This window comes from Gambusia affinis, linkage group LG23 (assembly GCF_019740435.1).
Source record: "Gambusia affinis linkage group LG23, SWU_Gaff_1.0, whole genome shotgun sequence".
NCBI classification, from domain to species: domain Eukaryota; kingdom Metazoa; phylum Chordata; class Actinopteri; order Cyprinodontiformes; family Poeciliidae; genus Gambusia; species Gambusia affinis.
The window spans coordinates 10,514,777-10,536,407 of NC_057890.1; the positions used below are offsets into that span (position 1 = coordinate 10,514,777).

The 21,631-nt window shown below is 36.5% G+C and overlaps 1 protein-coding gene across 3 annotated transcripts in view; it reads right to left on the reverse strand.

Moving 5' to 3' along the window:
- Nucleotides 1-1,852: 1,852 nt before the first annotated feature.
- The window catches only part of LOC122826687 (voltage-dependent calcium channel subunit alpha-2/delta-4-like), a 79,145-nt gene continuing 59,366 nt past the window's right edge, over nt 1,853-21,631 (reverse strand). For 2 of the 3 annotated variants that reach the window (XM_044108837.1, XM_044108836.1), the window contains 13 exons: nt 15,013-15,074; nt 10,791-10,805; nt 10,238-10,282; nt 9,948-10,010; nt 8,568-8,638; nt 7,558-7,633; nt 7,410-7,462; nt 7,032-7,087; nt 5,920-5,940; nt 5,362-5,482; nt 4,150-4,265; nt 3,829-3,911; nt 1,853-3,348 (listed from right to left, as the gene is read on the reverse strand). In XM_044108837.1, the coding sequence (XP_043964772.1) occupies nt 3,256-3,348; nt 3,829-3,911; nt 4,150-4,265; nt 5,362-5,482; nt 5,920-5,940; nt 7,032-7,087; nt 7,410-7,462; nt 7,558-7,633; nt 8,568-8,638; nt 9,948-10,010; nt 10,238-10,282; nt 10,791-10,805; nt 15,013-15,074 (875 nt within the window). In that variant the 3' untranslated portion in view covers nt 1,853-3,255. The remainder of the gene's footprint in view (nt 3,349-3,828; nt 3,912-4,149; nt 4,266-5,361; nt 5,483-5,919; nt 5,941-7,031; nt 7,088-7,409; nt 7,463-7,557; nt 7,634-8,567; nt 8,639-9,947; nt 10,011-10,237; nt 10,283-10,790; nt 10,806-15,012; nt 15,075-21,631) is intronic. The other variant, XM_044108838.1, reaches the window with a different exon arrangement.

A 21,631-nucleotide genomic window follows, 5' to 3' on the forward strand; every position in this document is an offset into this window, starting at 1 on the left:
TTTATTTATTTATTTATCTTATATATAGAAGATAAATAAATAAATAAATAAATAAAATAAATTTTATTTATTTATTTAAAATAAATAAATATTTTAAATAAATAAAAAAATAAATAAAATAAATAATAAATAAAATAAAATAAAATTTTATTTTATTTATTTATAAAATAAATAAAATAAGTACAGTTGGTCATTGACGTCAATCTGTGACGTGTGATTCGGGCTTCCAGTTCGCCACAGGAGGGTCATGTGACCAATGACCAGTTGTGCCAATTAGGTGCTGGCAACCGCACAGTTCTTATTACGTACAGTAATTGAATGTAGTCCCTTTCATTTTTTCGTCTTAAAGTTTAATTCTTTTCAAAAAGAAGCATCTCAAAATAAATAAAATAAGAACATTTTTAATTTAATAATTACATTTAAAAAATGTATTATTTAATTCACAATTAAAATATGATTATAATGTAATTGTACATTGTATAAGTATAATATATTTATTTTATATAAAGGCCCTGTCACCAAGTTTTTTTTATACCTCCATTTTTTGTTATGTATTTACAGATTATATAAACTGGTTGAATATTTGGGTTTTTGTTTTTACAAATATTGACAAGACCAAGAAAAGAGAAAGTGACCAAAAAAAAAATCACAGAGGATCTACATTCAAAGCCTAAAAAACATTCCGTCATGTAGATTTATATACATCTGTTTCTACATATCTACATCATAGACCAATATCTCATGTCATGTGACCATTAAACCTTAATCACATGACAAAGATTTCCATGAGTAAAACCAATAACCTGCTGAACTAATCAGGGGCAGGTGACCCATATCATTTAACACACAAGCCTTTAAATGCAACAACTTCCCGATTCGGCCTTTTGGCTCAGACAGCGGTCCCATCCTTTGGGTGATGATAGTAAATTTTGTCCCCGGTTTAGATTTTGACCACTAAGTAGTGGAAAAATATCTCCTCCTTTTAGATTTTTGTATTTTTTGTGTGGTTTTAACTATTTATTGGTTTTTAGTAAAGGTTTTAGCCTCAACTGGTGGTGCCTCAACCATGGCGGCTAGCCATGCCGGCATGCGGAGGCACCACAGTGTTCGCTTTTTATTTAACGACCAAGGTAAGGTAAAGGAATAACCTGATTGGACTTCTCAAGAAAATTGATCCAGCAAACGCTCAAGTTTCAGCCAGATGACCTGAATTGTATCCTCACCCTGCCTTTCAACAGAGGATTTGACGTAAGTTTTTGTGCTGTTGCACTACTGAAAGAATTTTGGACAAGGTATGAAAATGCTAAGACCCAGTTTTCGGCATTTGACGTCGAGAAACTGACTGACAACTCCCTGAAAACTATGATTGTCAGGATGTTCAATGAGACTGTCAGTGCTGAAGACGTCTGTATGTGTCTGGGTAGATATTGCACTGTGAATATCTATGAAGATATGAAGATAAACTATGAATGTGAATCAGACTCTAAATGCTGATTAGGCAACATACTATGATGTTGAAAAAGACTTAAAAATGACATAGTATATACTATGACATCCAAAATGAGGCCATATGACACATACTTTATACTATGACGCAAAATATTAAGCCATAGAAAGCATACTTACCTGCTACTTCTTAATCCTAGTAAGTTGTTTTACCATCCTCCAGGTTTGCCAGCGTACTTCACATTTAGAACCGCTGGAAGAAGTCCAGGGTCCGATTTCCAGGCAAAGTCTTTCTGCATGGAGTTTGCAAGTTCTCCATACATATTGTTCATTTGTTCCTAAATGCAAGCACTGCTATTTGTGACAGACAAATGAAGGGAAAAAAAAGAACCCAACAACGAGCCAATAGAAAAAAACACATGGATTTAATTTACTTAACAGTGTACAAAACCTGACTGAAGTTGGTGTTGCTCACAATTTCACTTACAGATTAATGTTCAAAGGACTTTATAAACATAAACAAGACAAATGATTACAATAAGTTTAAACTCTTTACCAAAAATATATTACTGAGGCAAAACCACCCAGAGTGTGTGTTTCAAATGGACAAAGTGACCTGTCAGTTCAACCAAGATGATATTTAAAAATTTATTAAAACACACCAATACCTACAGACACTAAAGACCAATATGAAACTTGAAAACAATTTTGTTTTACTTCCTGTTAGACGTATATTTGGACATATGTGGAAAGGTTGATACATCCTCGGGAAAACTTACAGCATATGTATTTTTTCATATTTATATACAGCAGAAAGGCACAGCTCATCAAAAGTAAAAGGTAAATAGAAAGACGTGTTTTAAGGTGAAATCCTGATAAAAATTCATTCTGTTTTTTTTTTCCCCTACCTTAAAAATCTTTGTTAAATATAAGTTATTTTCATTTATGTACATGATACTCTCATCTTTATGCACAGATCTTTATTCTTTATTGTGCAGATTTGCCTGCTCATACTTCTTTATCTTCAGCATGTAGCCAGAATCTAAATCTGTGTTCACATACAGGAAATGCGCATGCTTCCATCAACATGTAGAATAAGCATTTATTTCTGCAAAGTTCAGCTGAGTTTTGTTTGCATTTCTTTCCCTTTTGCGTGTCTGACTTCTCTTAAAAACAATGATCCCAAATTTACTTCAAACTGCTTCTGGCCTCAAGATTACCGATGCGTATTTGACACATACCAAACATCGTATTGGAAGCACTTTGCTGCCTTCTTGTGGATGGAGTGTAAACGATCTTTGGTTGTGATTTTACACTATTAAGCTGTATTTGAAATCATTTGTTATTAGATCAGAATGAATTGCACAAAGACCTCTGTAGCACTACAATTTTAAAGGCCTGTTTAGCCATAGCAGCATCAATACGTAAACTACATATTTGAGACTGGAAACATCTGTTAAAGAACCCATCTACACCTAATATCACTAATTTGCATATTAACCTTTATGATACATTAATATCTATTATTTGTTCTGATCCCAAATAGAGATTCCCTACTTAAGTTAGTTTCTCCTAAACATCAAACACATAATTTTTTCCAGCGCTACAAGGTTACATTTGGAGGCTTTAGTTTTTAGGAACTAAACACCATGTGTTCACGATTCGCATAAAATGTCCACACAGTTTGCAGTCTGCAGATAAACACGTAGAGTCTGCTTCCAAAGAAGTCCACTTGAGGTGATTTGTGTGCAAACCTGTCTTGTTCTTTTAGAGTCGTGTTCGTAAAAAAAGGGGAACGTTTTTCTGGCATCAGGAAACAAGCGCAGCGCGGGAGAGGCAGAGGAGAAGGAGAGGGCCTGAGAGACGTATAAAAGATGCGCCGCCACAGTCATTAGCATTCTCCTGGAAGAATAAAACAGACAAAATGTTGCGTTTCAGTCATTGTGCTCCTTCACATTAAAATGACCTAACAGGCGTAAAAAGAATATGTCAGTACATGTAGGTGTATTCTGTCTATTTTTGAGATCTTTTTACCTGTTTCCTGTTGACATAAAGATCTTATTTAAAGGAGCTCTACAATTTTAAAGACATGACAGCAAACAGGGTAATTGTTTTTCTTTTAGCTAATCAAAGATAATGAATGTCTTAACCAGGAGACAACTGGCCAATTAGATTTTCACACAGGTCCAGGCTTTTTAGAATAGCCCTTGACAATTGCATTTTGTATAATTTAAGTTTTATAAAAATGCAAAAACAGAATACACGTGTATGTGGACACTTTATAAATTTCTGCATTAAATAAAGTGAAAAATGTGTTGAATGCTAACTTGCTCTACATGTAATATTGTGCAGCAGTACTTGCTCGACAATGAGGAATCTGACCTGTGGGTGATAGGAGTGGCAAGACTCAGGACGTCTCCGGATCTTCTGGGACCTCATCCTGTCGCACTTAACTGATGCGTTATGTGCAACACGGCTAAGGAAAATATGATAAAATGACAACAAAAGCTTTATAAACTTCAGATATATGTGAGACATTATTATACTAATAGATTCTTCTGGGGAAGGTTTGAAATAAGGAGTAAACCTATTACAATTTATACCTTTGGTAGTTTGGGGCTGACCAGTTTTCAGGCAAGAATGCTGTATTTTTACATTTCTTTACTTTATTTTATCACGTAAAATCACACAGTCAAAGGATATATTTGACTTCTTTGGGCTCCATGGTGATGGGTGGGTACTGTCTGGAGCAGTCACAGTCTCCTTGTACTACCAACATCAGCAGGTTGCTTTCAGGTATTTGTTGAACTACAAACATTCTGAGGCAGATAAAAAGTACAAAGTAGAAAATAAACAAAATGTCGAGTGAACTCCATAGAACACATGAGTGGTAAATGTATAGTAATACAGAAAACATGTTAATATGCCTGAATGAACTTAACATACAGAGCATTGCAAAAGTATCCTTGACCTTTGAACTTTTTCGTATTTTTTCACATTGCAAGAACAAACATAAATATTCTGATGTGCAAAGCTGGAAGGGACAGGATTTGATGTTTTAAATGCAGGAAAATGTGGTTCTATCAAGAGCTGACTCTGCAGGGAGACATACAAATCATTGTCACATTTTTCTTATTTTTATATCTAAAGACTGTTGACAAGTATAAATATTCTCCTTCCGAGAGTATGTCATTTTTGACTCGTTGTAATTGTCCTTGCCTAAATGCTTGGTTGTCTTAACAGGAAGTAGGTTATGGTTCCTCTAACTTTATAATAATTTATGCAACATGGGGAGTTTTGTTTGCCTAATCTGTCAAGATGGAAAAATTAAAGAAAATCATGCATTTTTCCCTTCCACTACTTTTTTTGCCTCATCACATAAAATCTTAATCAAGATTTTGGGTTTGTGTTGAAATGTGACAAAATATGAACAACGGTCAAGGATACTTTTGCATAAGAATGTATAATGTAAAGGCTATATAACTTGGTTGTGATACCACTGTTGTCCACGTGAGGGCGCTCCGACTGAGTTTGTCTTACAAACCCTTTCCTTTTTTTCAACCAATTTACCTCCCACCGTTTTGAATCATTGTCTGTCTCTTCATCTTGTCATTCAAGCCTGTTGTTTCTATTTTAATAGTCTCATTCACTTTTACTTTCTTCTATTTTTCACATGCCTCTCACTCTTTCACATATCTCTCCTGAACACCCCACACCTCATCTAATTTTGATCCCCTCTACTTCTTTCTCTCCTCTGACACTCTTGTATAAATAGACGCCGATCTCAGTGAGCAGAGCGGAGGAAAGCTGTAGAAGATGGATTTTAGGAAGACACTTTAATATGACCGGTCCAGGGCTTACAGAGGACTGCGCTGCCATGTGTGTGTGCGTGTCCTTAAAAGGCTGTGCGCTTACTTCTGGCACCGTCCGCACTTAATAATGCTGTTGGTCTCCTTGACTGATGGCTCGTAAATGAAGCTTGGGTACTCGGTGTCACATGGCTGCAAGACGTTCCATTTTTTCTTGTGAGCATAAGCTAATAGAGACAGAGAAAAAAGGGGGTCATTTCTTGATTAGTTGGAAGTGCATGAATGATCGATGGGCTGAAAGCTCAAACTTTTAGGTTATTACTGCCGCTCAGATGGAAGCACGCTTCGAACGAACCGAATGCACAAGTTGAGATGATTTGATACCAACAAAGAAGAGCTATGATGGCTGATTAAAATGTACATGTCTGGTCGGGATTCTGCTAAACTGCTCAGAAATTCCATTAGCTGAGATAAAAGTCGACGCTCGGGTCTTGTTTTGAAGGATTTGGCAGCTGCGTTTGCTCCCACTTGAAAGCCTTATGTAATCTGACACACTAAATTTAATTCTACTTGGAACGACTCGCAAACAGCACATCACACATGAAACACAAAGGTCTGCAGAGCAACCCAGCTTCCTCTGAAACACCTGAAAGCAGGTACTCACAGCGGCCGATGGATGGTTTAGCTGGATGGATGGATGGACGGATGGAAGGATGATGGTAAAGATGAGAGGGTCGGTGGCGGAGTGGAGTGTAGTTATAAGGAGGGCAAATGTTTGATACATGGAAATGAAAGATGTTATTACATGAGAATCGATTGAAGACACGCGTCATCCAGTTTCAATCAAGTATGTACATGGACTCTGCAGACGGTCAGTTGAGTTTACCGAAATTATTTCTATTTGCTAACTGTCAGCATACTGAGGAAAATGTTTTAGAGGATTTCTTTTTAACTTCCATCTAGCTAATAGTTACTCATGTTCCATTGGGAGCTTAAGTGGCAGCTGTGTGTTTGGGATTACTCATGTTGTTTTCTCCTGAATGCAGAGAAGACAGAAACGTTCTTAAAAGCCTTCCAGTAATGCAGTCCAAACTGAAGCTACATTTTACTCTTGAGTTTATAATATGACATTTATCACCTATTGTTATAAAGGTAATTTCCTTCTAAAGCGGGATTATTTTTCTCACAGTAATTATTAAACTGGTAATTGTTTAATTTCTAATAACTAACGCTTTAAGTAGCTTGGAAATATCAAGATGATGACATGGCTTAGTTAGCTTCTGATATGTTAATTTACAACATTTGAGTGAAATTGAGTTAAAACTGTGCACCTCAAACACACAACTACCAAAATATCAGAAAGAAAATGGTGAGCCTCCTTAAGTCTGGTTCATCTTGTTCAATTTTCTTAATTAAAAAGCATTTAACCTCCACATTTTGTTTAATTTCTGTCAATTTTACTGTCATTGAGAAAAAATACATACATTTTTTAAGTATTGAGTATAAATCTGGTTTCAACTGTATTTCTCTAAAACGCTTTATTTCACCTTACAGTTACGATGAAGATGAAGATGAAGTGGGTATTTTGAGTGGAATGCAAATAGTAGCAAAATGACAATGTTTGTTAAGCTCATCCGTACTAAACATACAAAACAGTAAACATTGGAGATATGGTACTATTCTGAGTCTGTCCTTAAGATTGTGTGAGACATACAGAAAGAAAATATGGCAGGAATACATGGAAACCAACCAATTTTAAGGTCAGCGTGAGCTCACCGTCAGCAAAATGCTCTGAGTGCCAGAAGCTACAGAAATTGAACTCCAGCAGAAACCTTAAAGAGGAAAGAGAGACCACAGCAGATTGCAGACAGATCAGATGGAGAACTCAGAAACTGGGTAATGTTTTAACATGGAAATGATAAATACGACTTCGTGGTGCATGTTTTAAAAGGGGAGTTATTCAAACTAAAATATAAAGACTTTTCGAAAAGAATTATGTTGTGGTTGAAGATAAATCTACAAGTCACAAAAGTACAACAGTATTTTTAGGCTTGAAAAAGTGAATCTGATTTCTGTGTTGCTAACCAATAAACACATTTTGCAGTGCATTGACGGTTGAGAGCAGCCAATACTGTTGCCTCTAGCAACACTTACAGTAGGACATTAGAGAGGAACCACTTGAAGGTTGAAGCCAAAGCATAGAATGACTGTAGAGAGAGGGGAAAAAAAATGAAGTTTTGTGTAAAAGTGACTGGATTCTTGTTTGAAACATATTAATGAAGCCTGATGTCACTGAACTTACACTGAGAAGTGGGCGAGCGCTGCTGACAGAGTGAGGGTTGGTCTTACACATGGCCTGGTAGTCAAACAATGACACCCTGGAGGAACATAAGCATAACATGCAAACACAGTGTTGATCTCTCAGCATCTTTTAGTCTTTTACTGACTCCCTGACAGCCTCCAGGCACCAAGTAGCACTACAAACCGCAAGGAAAAAACCAAAAAAAACAGTCAGATGAGGAAAAAGAAAACCACCCGGTGGATTGCTTTTATTTCTTTCTTGCAAGGACCAAAAATGTTACGACTGATACCTGAACTCTGATCATGTAAACATCTGACCCGATGTTGCCTTTTGCAGCATATTCTTAATAATCCATAATTAAGAACGTGCAAGTATTTTCTACTTTTTTTACGGTTAATTTGTAAAATAAACTTTACAACAAGGCGTTCATAGTGAAGAAAAAATTATGGAAATGTACCAACACTGTAAAATCTTCTAGGTAAGATGTATACACATCCATGTAGACAAAACCCAACTAAATGGAATGACAATTTCTGTACGTGCGTTGCATTGTTTGATAATTAGACTTGGTGTAATTATACAGGTGACTTCCTGTCGCCTGTGGCTGTTTCACAGAAAACTCCACTTTTAGTTAATTTAAGTTAAAGGGGGGAAACACATTTCTCTTTTTACATTTCAAGTGTTTGCCATATTATTACTCTGACAAGATGTTACGAAGTAGATTAATGATCTGGTGGTAAATTTGTTTCAACGGCACCGCATGGCCAGATGCATTTCCCACATTTTAGCATAAAATTATAAAAGAAAACAAATAAGAGATAATCAGAAGCACACTCTTTCATGGACTTCTGATTGTGCCACAGCATGGGATGACCTAATTGTCCTAATGTACTTTGACAACAGAACAAACGTTTTGTGACAACCTTTCACCACATATACAGGCACATTAAACCCCCGCAACACGACTCTCTCATCAACCAGGCAGTCAGCAGATCGGTTCCAGTACATACCTCTTAAACATGCCCATTTGGATCAATGTGGTCATCACCGATCCATCGGTTTCACCAAAGAACCTACCGGCCTGTCAGGAGAGACGGACAGAAGAAAAGCAAACTATCACTATTAAATAAATTCAAGTAATCATAATAATCTGACAGTAGGATTGTAAATGTTTACGCCTCACCGTGATCCATGTGATTTCTATTCTCTTCATAAATAGGCATTTTAATGAAGCCTTACAAATACTGCCAGCTGGCTTTCTACCGAGCAATTTAAAATCCTAATGTCTTTTGGTCTTATTAACTTGCCACAATTACATCAATTACTGTACACATTTTAAATTAAGACTGAACTCTGTAATAACTGTAGGTATAAAAATGAAATGGATATTGTTCCAATCTCCAGTACTGATTTCTATTATGTAGAAAACAACATATTAGATGCAAGACAGTGCAAAAATCCAACCTTTTCAGAGCTCACTTTCTCTTTTAAGTTCTTTATTCGTTCTACAACAATCAAATTGAAATTATAATTTTTTTTTGTATCTGCAACTGAAATAAAACAGGCATGAAATTATGCAAAAGGTTATATCACTCCAGGAGGTCCTTGAAATGAGCCGTTTTTTAAATATCTTAACCTTTAGTCTTTTTTTTTTTTTTACCCCTCCAGGGGGTCTTTTGTGGGCTCTAGTGTCCCTTACATGAAAGTAGGCTGACAGGAAAGGGGGAAGGACAAGAGGGAAGACATACAACAAATATCGCCGGGTCCAGGAGTTGAACCCGCGACGACCTGACAGTAGGATCGTACCAAGCAAGGGTGGCACTATCCCCTACGCCACCATGACAAACCCAACATTTAGTCTTTTTGAACCTCAGGCACTAAGAATGATTATGCAAAACCTATTTTTTCAAAAAATAAATATTTTTGTTACAAAGAACTATTACTTTGCTGCCTAAAACGTTAAATTACGTTCTGACCAGAGCATCTCCCTCCGCAAGTGGACATTTAGTAATTAAATGACTGGTATCTGTTTAAAGGGGGATAGATATGAACACATGCTGCTTTTCAGATTTTGATCCGTTAGTAATTTTGGGAATCATGTTTGATGTTTGTTCCAACACTGTGTTGCTGTATCACATACAATCCCAGTAAAATACATTGAAGTTTGAAGTTGTAACATGACAAATTAACACTTCCATAAGGGCTTCCAACAGCAGCATCGAGGAAAAAGGAAAACTACCGACTTGCTTACCTTCCTATAAAAAAAACGCAGGCAGGCTTTTGGCACAATTCTGCTAACTGTCTCCTCTTTTCAGCGTGGTGACAACTAACGGATTCAAAAGCTCTCAAACCCTCAAAGTACGACTCTAAAAGTTCATGTATCAACTTACATCACTGCGCCGTTTAGAAATTAGGACAAAGCCGTTATTGTCAATCACGTAGCACTCAATGTCCTGATACAAGAGACAAGAGACAGAAAAACTAATTACTTTTGACAAAGCCAACACAGATATATTCCAGACAAATGCTATTAAATCTTTCACAAAAAGACTAAGAAAGTTTGTGCTTTAGCGGCTCCAGGCAGCAGATATGCAAACTAATTGAGTTTTCTGCCCGGAATAACATTCATATAATCTTCCTAAGTCATATGACTGGTAGACAGGGAGGAATATGTACTCACAAAGCTGTCACAGCGAAGAGGACAAACCCCCTCTATGGAGGAGCACTAAGGAAAGCAAACACAATCTGCTGTAATTTCAGAAAACAGATAAATTTCAGTAACAAAACTCACAAATGCGCTGATGTAGGAGCGCAATCTATATGTATAAGTGAGAGAACGGTGTGCCTGTGTCTAACGAGGGCATGTATCAAACACATGCTTCTGTGTGTGTATTTCTTCGAAGATGCTCGGCTCGTACGGGTCGACAAGTGTCTGAGTATGTGTGAGAGAAGAAGAAGAAGAAGAAAAAAAAAGTGTCTGCCTTGGTGAGAAATTGTTAATTTTTGCGAGATGTGACAGAAATGTCTACCTGAGATCGACGGCTGAGCGTCTCGTTTGCAAGTCGCAGCTTATTTTGTTTCTGTGTATCCGCGACTGTGTGGATGTGTGCCATCTGTTTTATTAATGTTGTGAAGCCGAGTTCACAGAGCTCAGCGGGAAACTGTTGATTTGGTTCTGTAGGGGGGGAGGGGGGAGCGAGACTGCTGCCGTGGAAAATTATGCGCATACTTACGTCTGTGTCATTCGGCTGAGAAGAAGCAAAGAAATGGAAGGAGAGAGAAAATGACATCAGATCAGTTAATGATGCTGTAAATCAAAGCAATAAATAGACTGTCAAGGCTTCTGTTTACTGTTGAAAGAAATAAATGAGTTGTCGCATGTCCTGCATAAAACAACCTTTATTTTAACCGTTTGACCATAAATCAGACTTAAATTTCTTGCTTTAGGTCAGATAGGGCTACCAACATAACGAGACTGTATTCTAGTTTACATAATAAGATTATTATACCTTTAAACAATTTAGGAAAGCCCAGATGATAATGCCAAGATGTTGTGAACTTCTGATTGATATATGATGATTAACTATTGCACCTGAAAAGACACACTTCCTTGTGTAACATCATGGAAAATACAAAAGTCTATTTTGTTTAATCCTCTCAAGGCTGTGATTATTCCTGTTGCTGATGCACCTTTTCCTTCCACGCAACTTTCTATGCTTTCAAACAATCAATCAGCTTCTTTAGTAATGACTTTTCGTGGGTTACCTTTCTTATGGAGGGTGTCAAGACTGACCTTCTGGACATCTGCCATGTCATCATTTTCCAATGGGATTGTGTAGTTCATAGTGTGACCATTACATAGAATTTATGCATTTAAAATACATTTAAAAATGATCTTATGTAACATTCTAATACACCGAGACACTGAATTTTGTGTCTTTACTATAAAAATTATAAGAAATATGCTTGAAAGATTTCACTCTACATACAGCTTTCTGGAGTGAAATTTTTTTTTAAAACTTTTTCACAATATTTAATCTTTTTACGTGTAGTTAATAATGGTTGCTATGAACATGAGCTCATGGAATGTTGTTATTACATCACTGATGGGATTTTTACCTATCAGTTGTGTTGATTTTGTAACAGTATTAAACATTGGCTGTTTTTACATGACATTTTAGTATTTTAGTCCTCAATGTGACATTAATATCCAGCATGTTGGGTTCAAACTGTTCATAAATTGTATTAAATCAATCGGAAGGCATTATGGAAGTGTGATTTTTATTTTACAGCATTATGTAAAAAAAAATTAAAAAAATGAGTTTACTTTTGATGTCTTCCAAAACTATCAACATGTAAGGAATAAATGCATTCTAATAAAAGGCTGGTTTCTAAAAAAAATATTACTTTTACATGTTCTGACATATACCAGAGATGTTCATAAATATTTAAATCAACAGAGCAGCAAAGAATGACTGAAAGTCGTCTATGTCTCTACAGTATAATAATAATAATAATAATAATAATAATAATAATAATAATAATAATAATAATAATAATAATAATAATAAAGCTAAATTATAGCTACAAACTTTTCTTTCAAGAGGGAAGTTTGTTCTTTTTCTCCACTATTGATCTGCTCATATGTCAAAAAAGCACTAAATGGTTACATCTCATGTCTGTGTGGGTTGGCGTCTATGGACAGTATATCTTTGGAATCATGGTCAGGTTAAACAGAGCATGTCGAACTGTGAATGAAACAATCTATCATCCTTTTCGGTCCCATTACAGCCGAGTGTCAGTCTTTCTCGCGGCCTCCCATTGTCGCCTCCTGGGATGGGGAACAATTCAGTGGACTGAGAGGAATGGCGGCGTGTCCCCCGCTACAGCACAGGCAAATGGTGAGGCTTGATGGGAGACTAAATTAAAAGGAAAATGGACTGTCTCATCCAATTAATTAAAGGGGAATTAAAGGATCAGTGTAAACACACTCGGTTCCAGTTTTATTTCTACGTATCAATATTCCCGGTGTAATGCTATGGAGAACTTCAAAGTGGCTTTTGATTGTGACGACATAAAGTTCATTAATGTATTGGAAATAATAAGAATATGCAGGAAAACTTAATGACTCATAAACATAATCAACATTCTGCCATAAATTTTCAGATTTACTTTTAGATGTCCAAGTCTGCAGTGGTCACAAACACAAAGGCGAGTTTTGGCAAGTAATGATCTCCTTGCAATGATGGCATACTGCATGTTTTAGTGATAGCATGTAGCCCCAACAAGTGTCTTTAAATAATACACTTTTTGCATCAATTACGTCAAAATATCCAGTATCTCGACAACCCTGGCAGAGTTGAGACATACGTCCCATGATTCCAGGTTTAATTGCAGCCAAGAAAGATGCAATGAAAAAAATTGACAAAGAAAGGAAGAGCACAGACAAAAATAAAATTTTGGGGGTGGGGGGTTTAACTGTAAAATTGCTCATTTTTTCCCCACTCAATGATCATGTGCTATTTTTTATTAGTATGTGACAAAGCACTACAACAAAATACATAACATTTTGTTTTAATATTAAGAAAGTTAAATATTTGAGAAGATAGGAATACTCTCCTTTCTAGCTAATATTTGCTTGAAATTGGGACTGACCCCATGTGCAGTAGCGTAATCCCTGATGGAGCAAGAGCAACATCACTGGGTGCACCTATGCGTTTACACACATGGACACTGGTCTAACAAGCACATGCAGTGAGTGTACAAGCCTTTTGAAAGTACATGACAAGATAAGATGATTACGTAAGCTGGCTTAGGGAGGATGAGAGGATGGAAGAGAGGAAAAGGGTGAAAATGAATATATGAAGGAAACTGACTAAAAGAGGAAAATTGTGGAAAATGTGGAAGAAGAGGGGGGAAAAACTATGAAGAATTGTGATATATCCTTTTATCAGACAAACCGAATAAAAAAATAAGAATACTACATTACATCACAAACAAAGTGTGTGAAGATGGACGTAATAGATACTTTGGCACAGATGGTAGAGCATATGCTCACTGTTAATCTGACACATATTAACACGAACAGACACACATCTCTAACACACACCAATGTATGCAAACAGAAACACGCATACCCTGACACACAAACATAAATATACCCACACACAGAGCCTCGCTGCAGGAGCTATCCATCACCTAATGACTAGCCAGAAGCTCTAAATGGCCTTTTAACTGCTGTCATTTACAGCCATGGGAGCAGAGGAGAGAGGGAGCAAACCATCAAACACCTGCTACTGCAAAAAGCGTTACGGCATATTAGGTAAGTTCTCCCAGTTCTCCTGGAGGTGTGGAAGGTTACTCACATCTTTCACTTACGGCTATTTCTGCAACTCCCAGCAGAGCACGAACCGCACTAAACAGTTCTCATGATGGAATCTAATCTGTACATATGCTCTAATAGCCGTGGTAAGCACTTATTTATCGGTGAAAGCAGTGAGATGAAGCACTACATTAGGCTAAATTAGATCTACATCTTTTAATGATTAACTCATGAGGTAGAAATAACTATTTTAATGGACTAGTAATTGGATCTTTTAATAAGTAAAAATAATAATGGATTTATATATCATAGACTTAGTGGACTTTTTAGTGGAAAATTATTGATCTAACTGAACAACATTGTTTTAAACCAGGATACCAAAACAGTAATCAGCATCTGGAACTTCTTGGGGACTAAATTACATGTTAATTCTCATATTAAACATAAATGTATTCATTTTTTCCCCACATTCTTTACCTTAATTAACAGATGTGATTTATTTTTCCCAATTCCTCTAGCCACAGTCTGGCCTGTCTTGTAGGATCACATTACCTGCCTGACAATTTCAAATAGAGTCAGCCTCAAAGTTGTGTTTAAAATTTGAAGCAACAAAATAGGGGGTTGGAATTTAACTATGTTAGTATTGAACAAACACTATTCAATAAAAGCAATTAAAGTTACAATAAAAAGTTGTCATTAAAGCAAGGATAATAAACTCTACCTTCAATATTCTACAAGGGGAAAAACTACATTACCAGTGGAAAAAAAAGCAATAAAGTTAACATCTAAAGGTTTAATTTGACAACAGAGCGGGGAAACTCCAGAGGTCTAGAAATGGCTTTTATTCCTTTCAAATAATGATAGTCATTCTTTCAAACTGGTCTGCTTAAATTTAGTTTTAAAACTCTATACTTTAAATAATATTTGTACAAAGAGTGATGCTGGTTTTTAAAAATAAAATGAATAAATAGAACTCTTTTTTTCAGCTGGTTTATGGAGATATAGGGGAAGGCAATGAAAACTGAATCAAACCTGACAAGAATTTCTTGTCAAATTTTGTATTGCCAAAAATGGCTCCTAAAAGCTTAATAATCCACACTAATATAAGCCCTCCGACATATGAATGGTCTTACCTGTGCAGCAATGGTCCTAAATTTGGATTCAAGCACCTCTAGAGTCATCTGAACCCCAACAGCTGTCGAGATATAAAAAAAAAAAAAGACACCAAAAATAACACAGATTAGTTTTGCATAATTACAGAAGCAAATCTTCACAGATAGACATTAACATAGGCAGTGGCAGACTTAATTTACTAATAAAGCTAAATATATATATTTAAGAGGTTAGGAAGGTTGACATGGAATTAAACTCACACATGATGCATAGGTGAGGTCAAAATTGTTCTTGAAGTTGTTAGGAATGAATTCAGGACACAATGATTCTATGCTTTTTCAGATTCAGGGAAAAACTCAATACCCAAAACCAAAACAAACAACAACAACAACAAAAAAACTAAACAAAACTGTGAATCAGCCCTTTTTGTTTCTGTGTGACAAAGTCTAAGACTAATGATGAAATTGATATTTTAATAAATGTAAGAAGGATTTTATGACATTTATGGTTTGTATTTCAGAAAACAGAATGATGCTTAAGAGAGTCAACCCTTTACATACCCAGACCCTAAAACAGATAAAACTATATTCAATATGTACCGTTAGGTGAGATAATACCTGCTATGACTCGGCAGGCAGAAAAAGCAAACCAAAGTTTCTAGTCAGGCACTTCAGAAAGTGAACATTAATAGCATTATTAATGCCCCAGCTCTTAGGTTGGATGAGTGGAAAATGTCTTTTAGTGGAGATCAGCCCTGAAGTCAGAACTCAACTTATGAAAGTCCTTTTTACAGTCACTGGCCTTCAGAGCCTCCACAGCGCTGTTAAAAAAAATAAAAAATCCTATTCTTAGCCAGAATGTGTTTGTGTGCATGTGTACGTCCAACGCCTCCACTACGCAGCCCTCTCAGTCATAAAATGCAGAGAATTAGTGTCCGTTTGAACATGTCCCACGCACGCACAGGAACATACACACAAGGGCGAAGTGATTGCTTATGTCAGCTTAGGGTTGTATGTCTGTCAGCATTTCAGTCAGCTGGTAATAAGAAAAAAAAAAAGAAGAAGAAGCCGTAATTGCAGAAGTTCCCAGTAGACACATATTGTATATACCACCCACGGACATACACAGGAAAATACACATAACGCTGCGTGAAAAGATATGACTCTTTGTATTAGCATCAGAGACTCAGCGTTTTCCTCCCAGTGTGCCATGGGTAGCCACTTAAAAGCCTCTCTGTTGATTACAATACACAAAGCTCACATCTACCTCCCCTTACAGACATATACTGTCGGAAATTTACAGTACACATCCCACAAGCTTAGTAACACTGATTCAACACTTTTAGGACACTAAGGTATACACAGTAATCTGCACAATCCCTTTTGAGAGCATCATTTCACCTAATGCGTGCATTACTTTGGAGACATTTTAAACCATCTCTAATGGCATCATTCTTTGCTTACAAGAAGCTTTTTGAATCATCAAGGTTGACTTTATCAGACTTCTTCAGACTTTCTCAGTTTTTGTTAGACGTTGCCGTTTTCCGTGCCTCACGAAACCATTCATGTCTCCAGAACTTTTGCACATGTTGTCATGTTACAATCACAAACTTCAATGTCTCTGCCACTTTTGTATATCTGGAGACAAAAACTGTCCGTTTCCTCGTGTAAAATAGCTCAACTTCAGTCAGATTGGAAGATGAAGAGTATATGTAAATATCAGTTTTCTAACAAATTAAGGTCTGGACTTTAGGCCATTCAAAAACATAGATGTGCTTTTATTTTAACAGGTCCATCGTAGCCTAGCTTTTAACTCCATGCAAGTTCGTAACAATTCAGATAAACTTCCCTGTCCCTGTTGAAAAAAAGGCATTCCCACAACACTGACTCACTACAGTGTAGATGGTGTGTTATTTCTCCAGTAATCTCACTATTCTGCAAAGGCTGAATATGAAGAATGTAGGAGATGACTTGACTCTACAAACCACAGTCTGGTACAACGTAGACATGACTAGCATATGGCAAACATGAACACAAGGAAGACTAATGGCTTTCTTAGAAGAAAAAATACTAAGAGGTTGTTAATGTATAAAAACATCTCTAAAGTACAATATATTAGAAGATGAACATGCGTAAAAACAGCACCAAAGGCTTTTTTCTTTTGTGCTTTTTCTTGCAGCATTAGTACAACCTTTCAAAACCAAACCCTTTTTCAGGGATTACTCATGATTCTTTTATAGCCACCAAGCATTTAAATTAAAAGCTGTGGGAGGCAGATTTGCCCTGAAAACATCACTTTAAATGTATTTTTTTATGCCACTAGTTGATGAGTTTTAGACCTGTTATAGTAGAACCACATGCAGATCTCATTTTAGAAATGAGGCAACAGGTTCTATCGTAAGATGTGGAGTTTGGCTCGTCTTTTCCTGGTTTCTCCCGTCTGCGTCATCCTTTTCTTCAATCTTTTGAAAATCACGGCTGTAATCCCCTTATAGTCAGTCATGAACAGGAAACGGTGTTTGATTGGAGGGTTGTTTTGTCTCAGGTCGTCTATCTTTTCCTGAAGGGTTAAACCTTTTTTTTTTTGCCTACAGGGATAAAATATTCACAAGTCATTAAAAGCACAAGGTTCACATTTGATCTGTTGTTTTTGTCACCACTGCAAAAAAATGAAAGAGTGAGATTTCTTTGGAATCCGTCCACCTCCATGGTGACATTGACCACTGAAGTCATCCCCCTCCACTGTAATCTCAGATTAATTGTTCAAAAGGCCATTAAAGAGGGCAGCAGTAATCTGCCGACTTTCCTCCTTTGAGTTAGAGGCTGATAGGTCAAATCTAATTAAAGCCAACGCTCTGATCACCTAGCATGGGTGTGTGTGCTCTGCAGTACTTAAAGCCCTTTCTGGTAAATATAAGTGTGTGCTTTTAAATGTGCCAACATTGCTTTCAGGTTAGTCTGCAAGGACCTTGAGAGAGAAAATGCGCGTGCTTCTAAGCATGTTTTGTATACTCCCACTCTGCGGCACAATTAGCGAGAGCTACCAATCACAACTGAGAATATTTTTAATACAAAATGAGCTAATAAAAAAAAAAATACAAATCTTTGGAGATCAGAGCTGGAGTTAATTGGCTATTTTACTAATGAGATAGTGACAGGAGAAACAAAGGCATCTAAATATTGAACAATGTGCTAAAAGGAAAAACAATGGCTTTAGTAAGACTAGACAATTAAAGGCTGTATTTTTCTTCAGGACAAATTTGCCCCCCAAAAATGAGGATACTTGTGCTGCCAATGCATTATAAATACAATCAGTCAGGTGAGATATAAAAAAAATATGAAACCCCCCCCCCAACTGTTTCTAGAGACCAGGATCTTTAAAGAAATCTCAATTTAACAACTCATGAAATTTGTTTATTGTAAGACAAAATTCTGTTGAATTGGAATCTGGTTTCAACGTCTTCAAGAAGTGAATTAATGCCTCACTTTTCACTGCAACACAATGATTTGTTGTCCATTTAACTGCATCAGCTTTTACAATATAACCACTCCGTAGCCTAGAGTTGGGAAGAGATGGACCCCTTTTCCTCCACACAGTAAATCATATCATATAATTAATAATCACAAAATTGATCCATTGCGTAAAAGCCTAAATTCTCATCATTAGACTGACTCACCGTTGTAACTGTAAACCAACCCAACTCTGTTTTGCTGAAAACAGAGTTGGGTATTTTTAGATGGCACCAGATATATATATTTTTTTATAAGCTTGACAGTGAAGAATGGAGCAAGAGATACGAAGGTTGTTTCAATCTGCAACTGGCATTTCATCCTACACACTGATCCTCTGACATTAACCCAATGTCCACATTCAGGGCATCCGTGCAGCATGGAAGCCAAAAACGAGTGCTACTTCATGTTCACACATCTTTTGACTTCATTAAACATGTTTGTATGCGTGTGTGTGTGTGTGTGTATATATATGTGTAGTGCTGAGATTGCACAGAAGGTGAATTTGTGTCAAATGACTGGTGTGTGGAGTGGGTGTTGTCGTATAGCCCTGAATACAAATTAAATATATAGAAACACACACAACAGGAGTCAATAAACACAGACAGAGGCACAGAAAATAAACACACCGAGGTGGAGGTCAGTGCATTCACATATCCCACACACTATAAACAGGAGTATGTACTTAAGGTAGGTGTGTGAGGTTGATAGTGTGACACAAAAGTGTTCCTACTCCTTGAGCTTGAACACATTTTTTAACTTTACAACAAGCCAATGTATCTTGTTGAGGTAGCGCAGGTTACCCCAACAAGAAAGAAAGAAATGATCTATAGTTTAAATATCTTTTTAGAAAAATAATCTGCAAAGTGTGGTGAGGATTTGTATTCATCCTGATTTACTCTGATACCCCCAAAATAAGTTTAATCTAAGCTTATATTTCAAGCTTTAAATATTTTACAAAGCACTGTTCGATCCATTCATTTGAAAATTCTTACCTAGACTGTTATGACATAAACATAAATATTAATCACAGAAACAACCAAGGGGCCCATAAAGCGGCAAAGATTCACATCTGATGTGGAAGAATCTGTGAACAAATTTACCCATAGCTACAATGAGACATTTTAGATTGACCTAGCCAAAGTTCAGACCTAGATCCTTCTGAGAAACCGAGGGTAGATGTGGAACAGTGATAGAGATATCGCTCAAAAGGAGGAAACATCAAAGGGGCTAAATACAAATGGAACCCACGCCTTTCACTTGGTTGTTGTGCAATAATTTGAAAATCATGTCCTCTTTCCCTTTGACTTTCTAATTTTGCTGTATTTAGTTAGGCTATCGCGAAAAATCCTCTGAAATTAAATTCAAGTTTGAGGCCATAACATAAACTGTATAGCAAAGATGGAGGTAAAGAGAAAATAAGACCCCAAGCAATTATCTGCAGGAAGGTCAATGCAGCCCTGATATTGTAATCACAGCAACAGATTAACTGATGGATTAGTCAGGATACAATATATTAGAACTGAATCATACGGCAACAAATGATATATAATTACAATTATAATGAAATAATCTGATTGTAAGGGGTACCTCTTTATGTCCTGGTTGTGCATAACTTTGTCTGCTAAAACAACAAGCAGGGTAAAGTTTCCCAACAGTAAACTGCTTTTTAACAATATCATAACTGGATACTTTCCTTTAATGTTATGGATCATTAATGCATCATTTTAAGACAAAAAAAAAAAAGCTACGGTAGAAAAAAAAAAAAGATCACAATAAACTAGTAAATACTTTACTTCGGAGATTTAAAAAAACTGCCTTAGTATATCCCCTAGTAAAAGTAGGGGTTATACTAAGCTCTATGCCTATTTTAAGACAAAAAAAAAGGCTTTCTGAAAAGATGCTTTGAAAAGCCTGTTAGCCTCGCTTGAAATCCTGAAAAAAGTGAGTGTGTTCTGTTTGAAGCGACTGTGGGCAAGAAGATTACTGTTTATCTCAACAGATGTCATTGTGTCTTCTCCTACAACGTCTCACTATTCTCTGTTTGTTTGCTCTGCGGTACACACACAATCCAACACATCAAAACTGTCAACGAGATGGTCGGACTGAAACAAACATGCGCGGATGATAAGCTTTCTGGGTTACAAATGCCATTTGTGCTCTGTTTTTGTCTGTCAGGCTCAAAAACACATAATTACAGTTTGTAGCAGCAAATGTCATCATAATAAGAAGATAGAAGTAGCAGTTCTGAGGACTGTTTCTTTTCTCCACTCCTGAGTATAATTAAACTTTTGGACTTTCTTTCTTTAGACTTTCTTCTTCAAGGTTTCTAAAAGTTCTGCGAGTTTTCAGAGACTTGCCTTCATAAAGTGATAATGCTCCAGCAATTACAACAGGTTAACACGGAAAAATGGGACATTTCATAAAGGCAAAAACAGTATGGTTTAGTAAAAACAGAGGTGATTAGGACAAAGCATAATGCGGCAAAGTGGCTCAGTCAAAGTCTAAACGTCAATCAAGCTTAGAATCTACAAATCTTTAAATATTTCAGTCTGGAGAGGCCACACATATTTGATTGTAATTAATAATAATAAAAAAAAAATATATATATATATATTTTTTTTACCCCTCCAGGGGGTCTTTTTGTGGGCTCTATCCCTTATATGACAGTAGGCTGACAGGAAAGGGGGAAGGAGAGAGGGGAAGACATGTGGCAAATGTCAATAGGGTCCGGGAATCAAACCCACGACAGCTGCATCAAGGACTCAAGGCCTCCAAATGTGGGTTGCGCTATCCCCTACGCCACCACAGCACGCCCCCAAAAATATATATATTTTAATAAGGTTGCATACTCGTCTGTGCTGCTGTAGCTCATAAAACACCAATAAAATACACTAAAGCTTGTAGTAGAAACATAGAAACATACATAAGATAAAATATCCACTACATCAAATTCATGGTTCTTTGAAAATGTGCAACTATTATAAGAAAAAGGAGCAGAACATGTATATACTAATCACAGACAGACTCACCTTTTAATCATTTGACATCAAACAAACAATTAAGCACAACCTTTCAACCTCAAAGTTGCACAACACCACACACATTGTGCAAATGCTCACAAACCTTG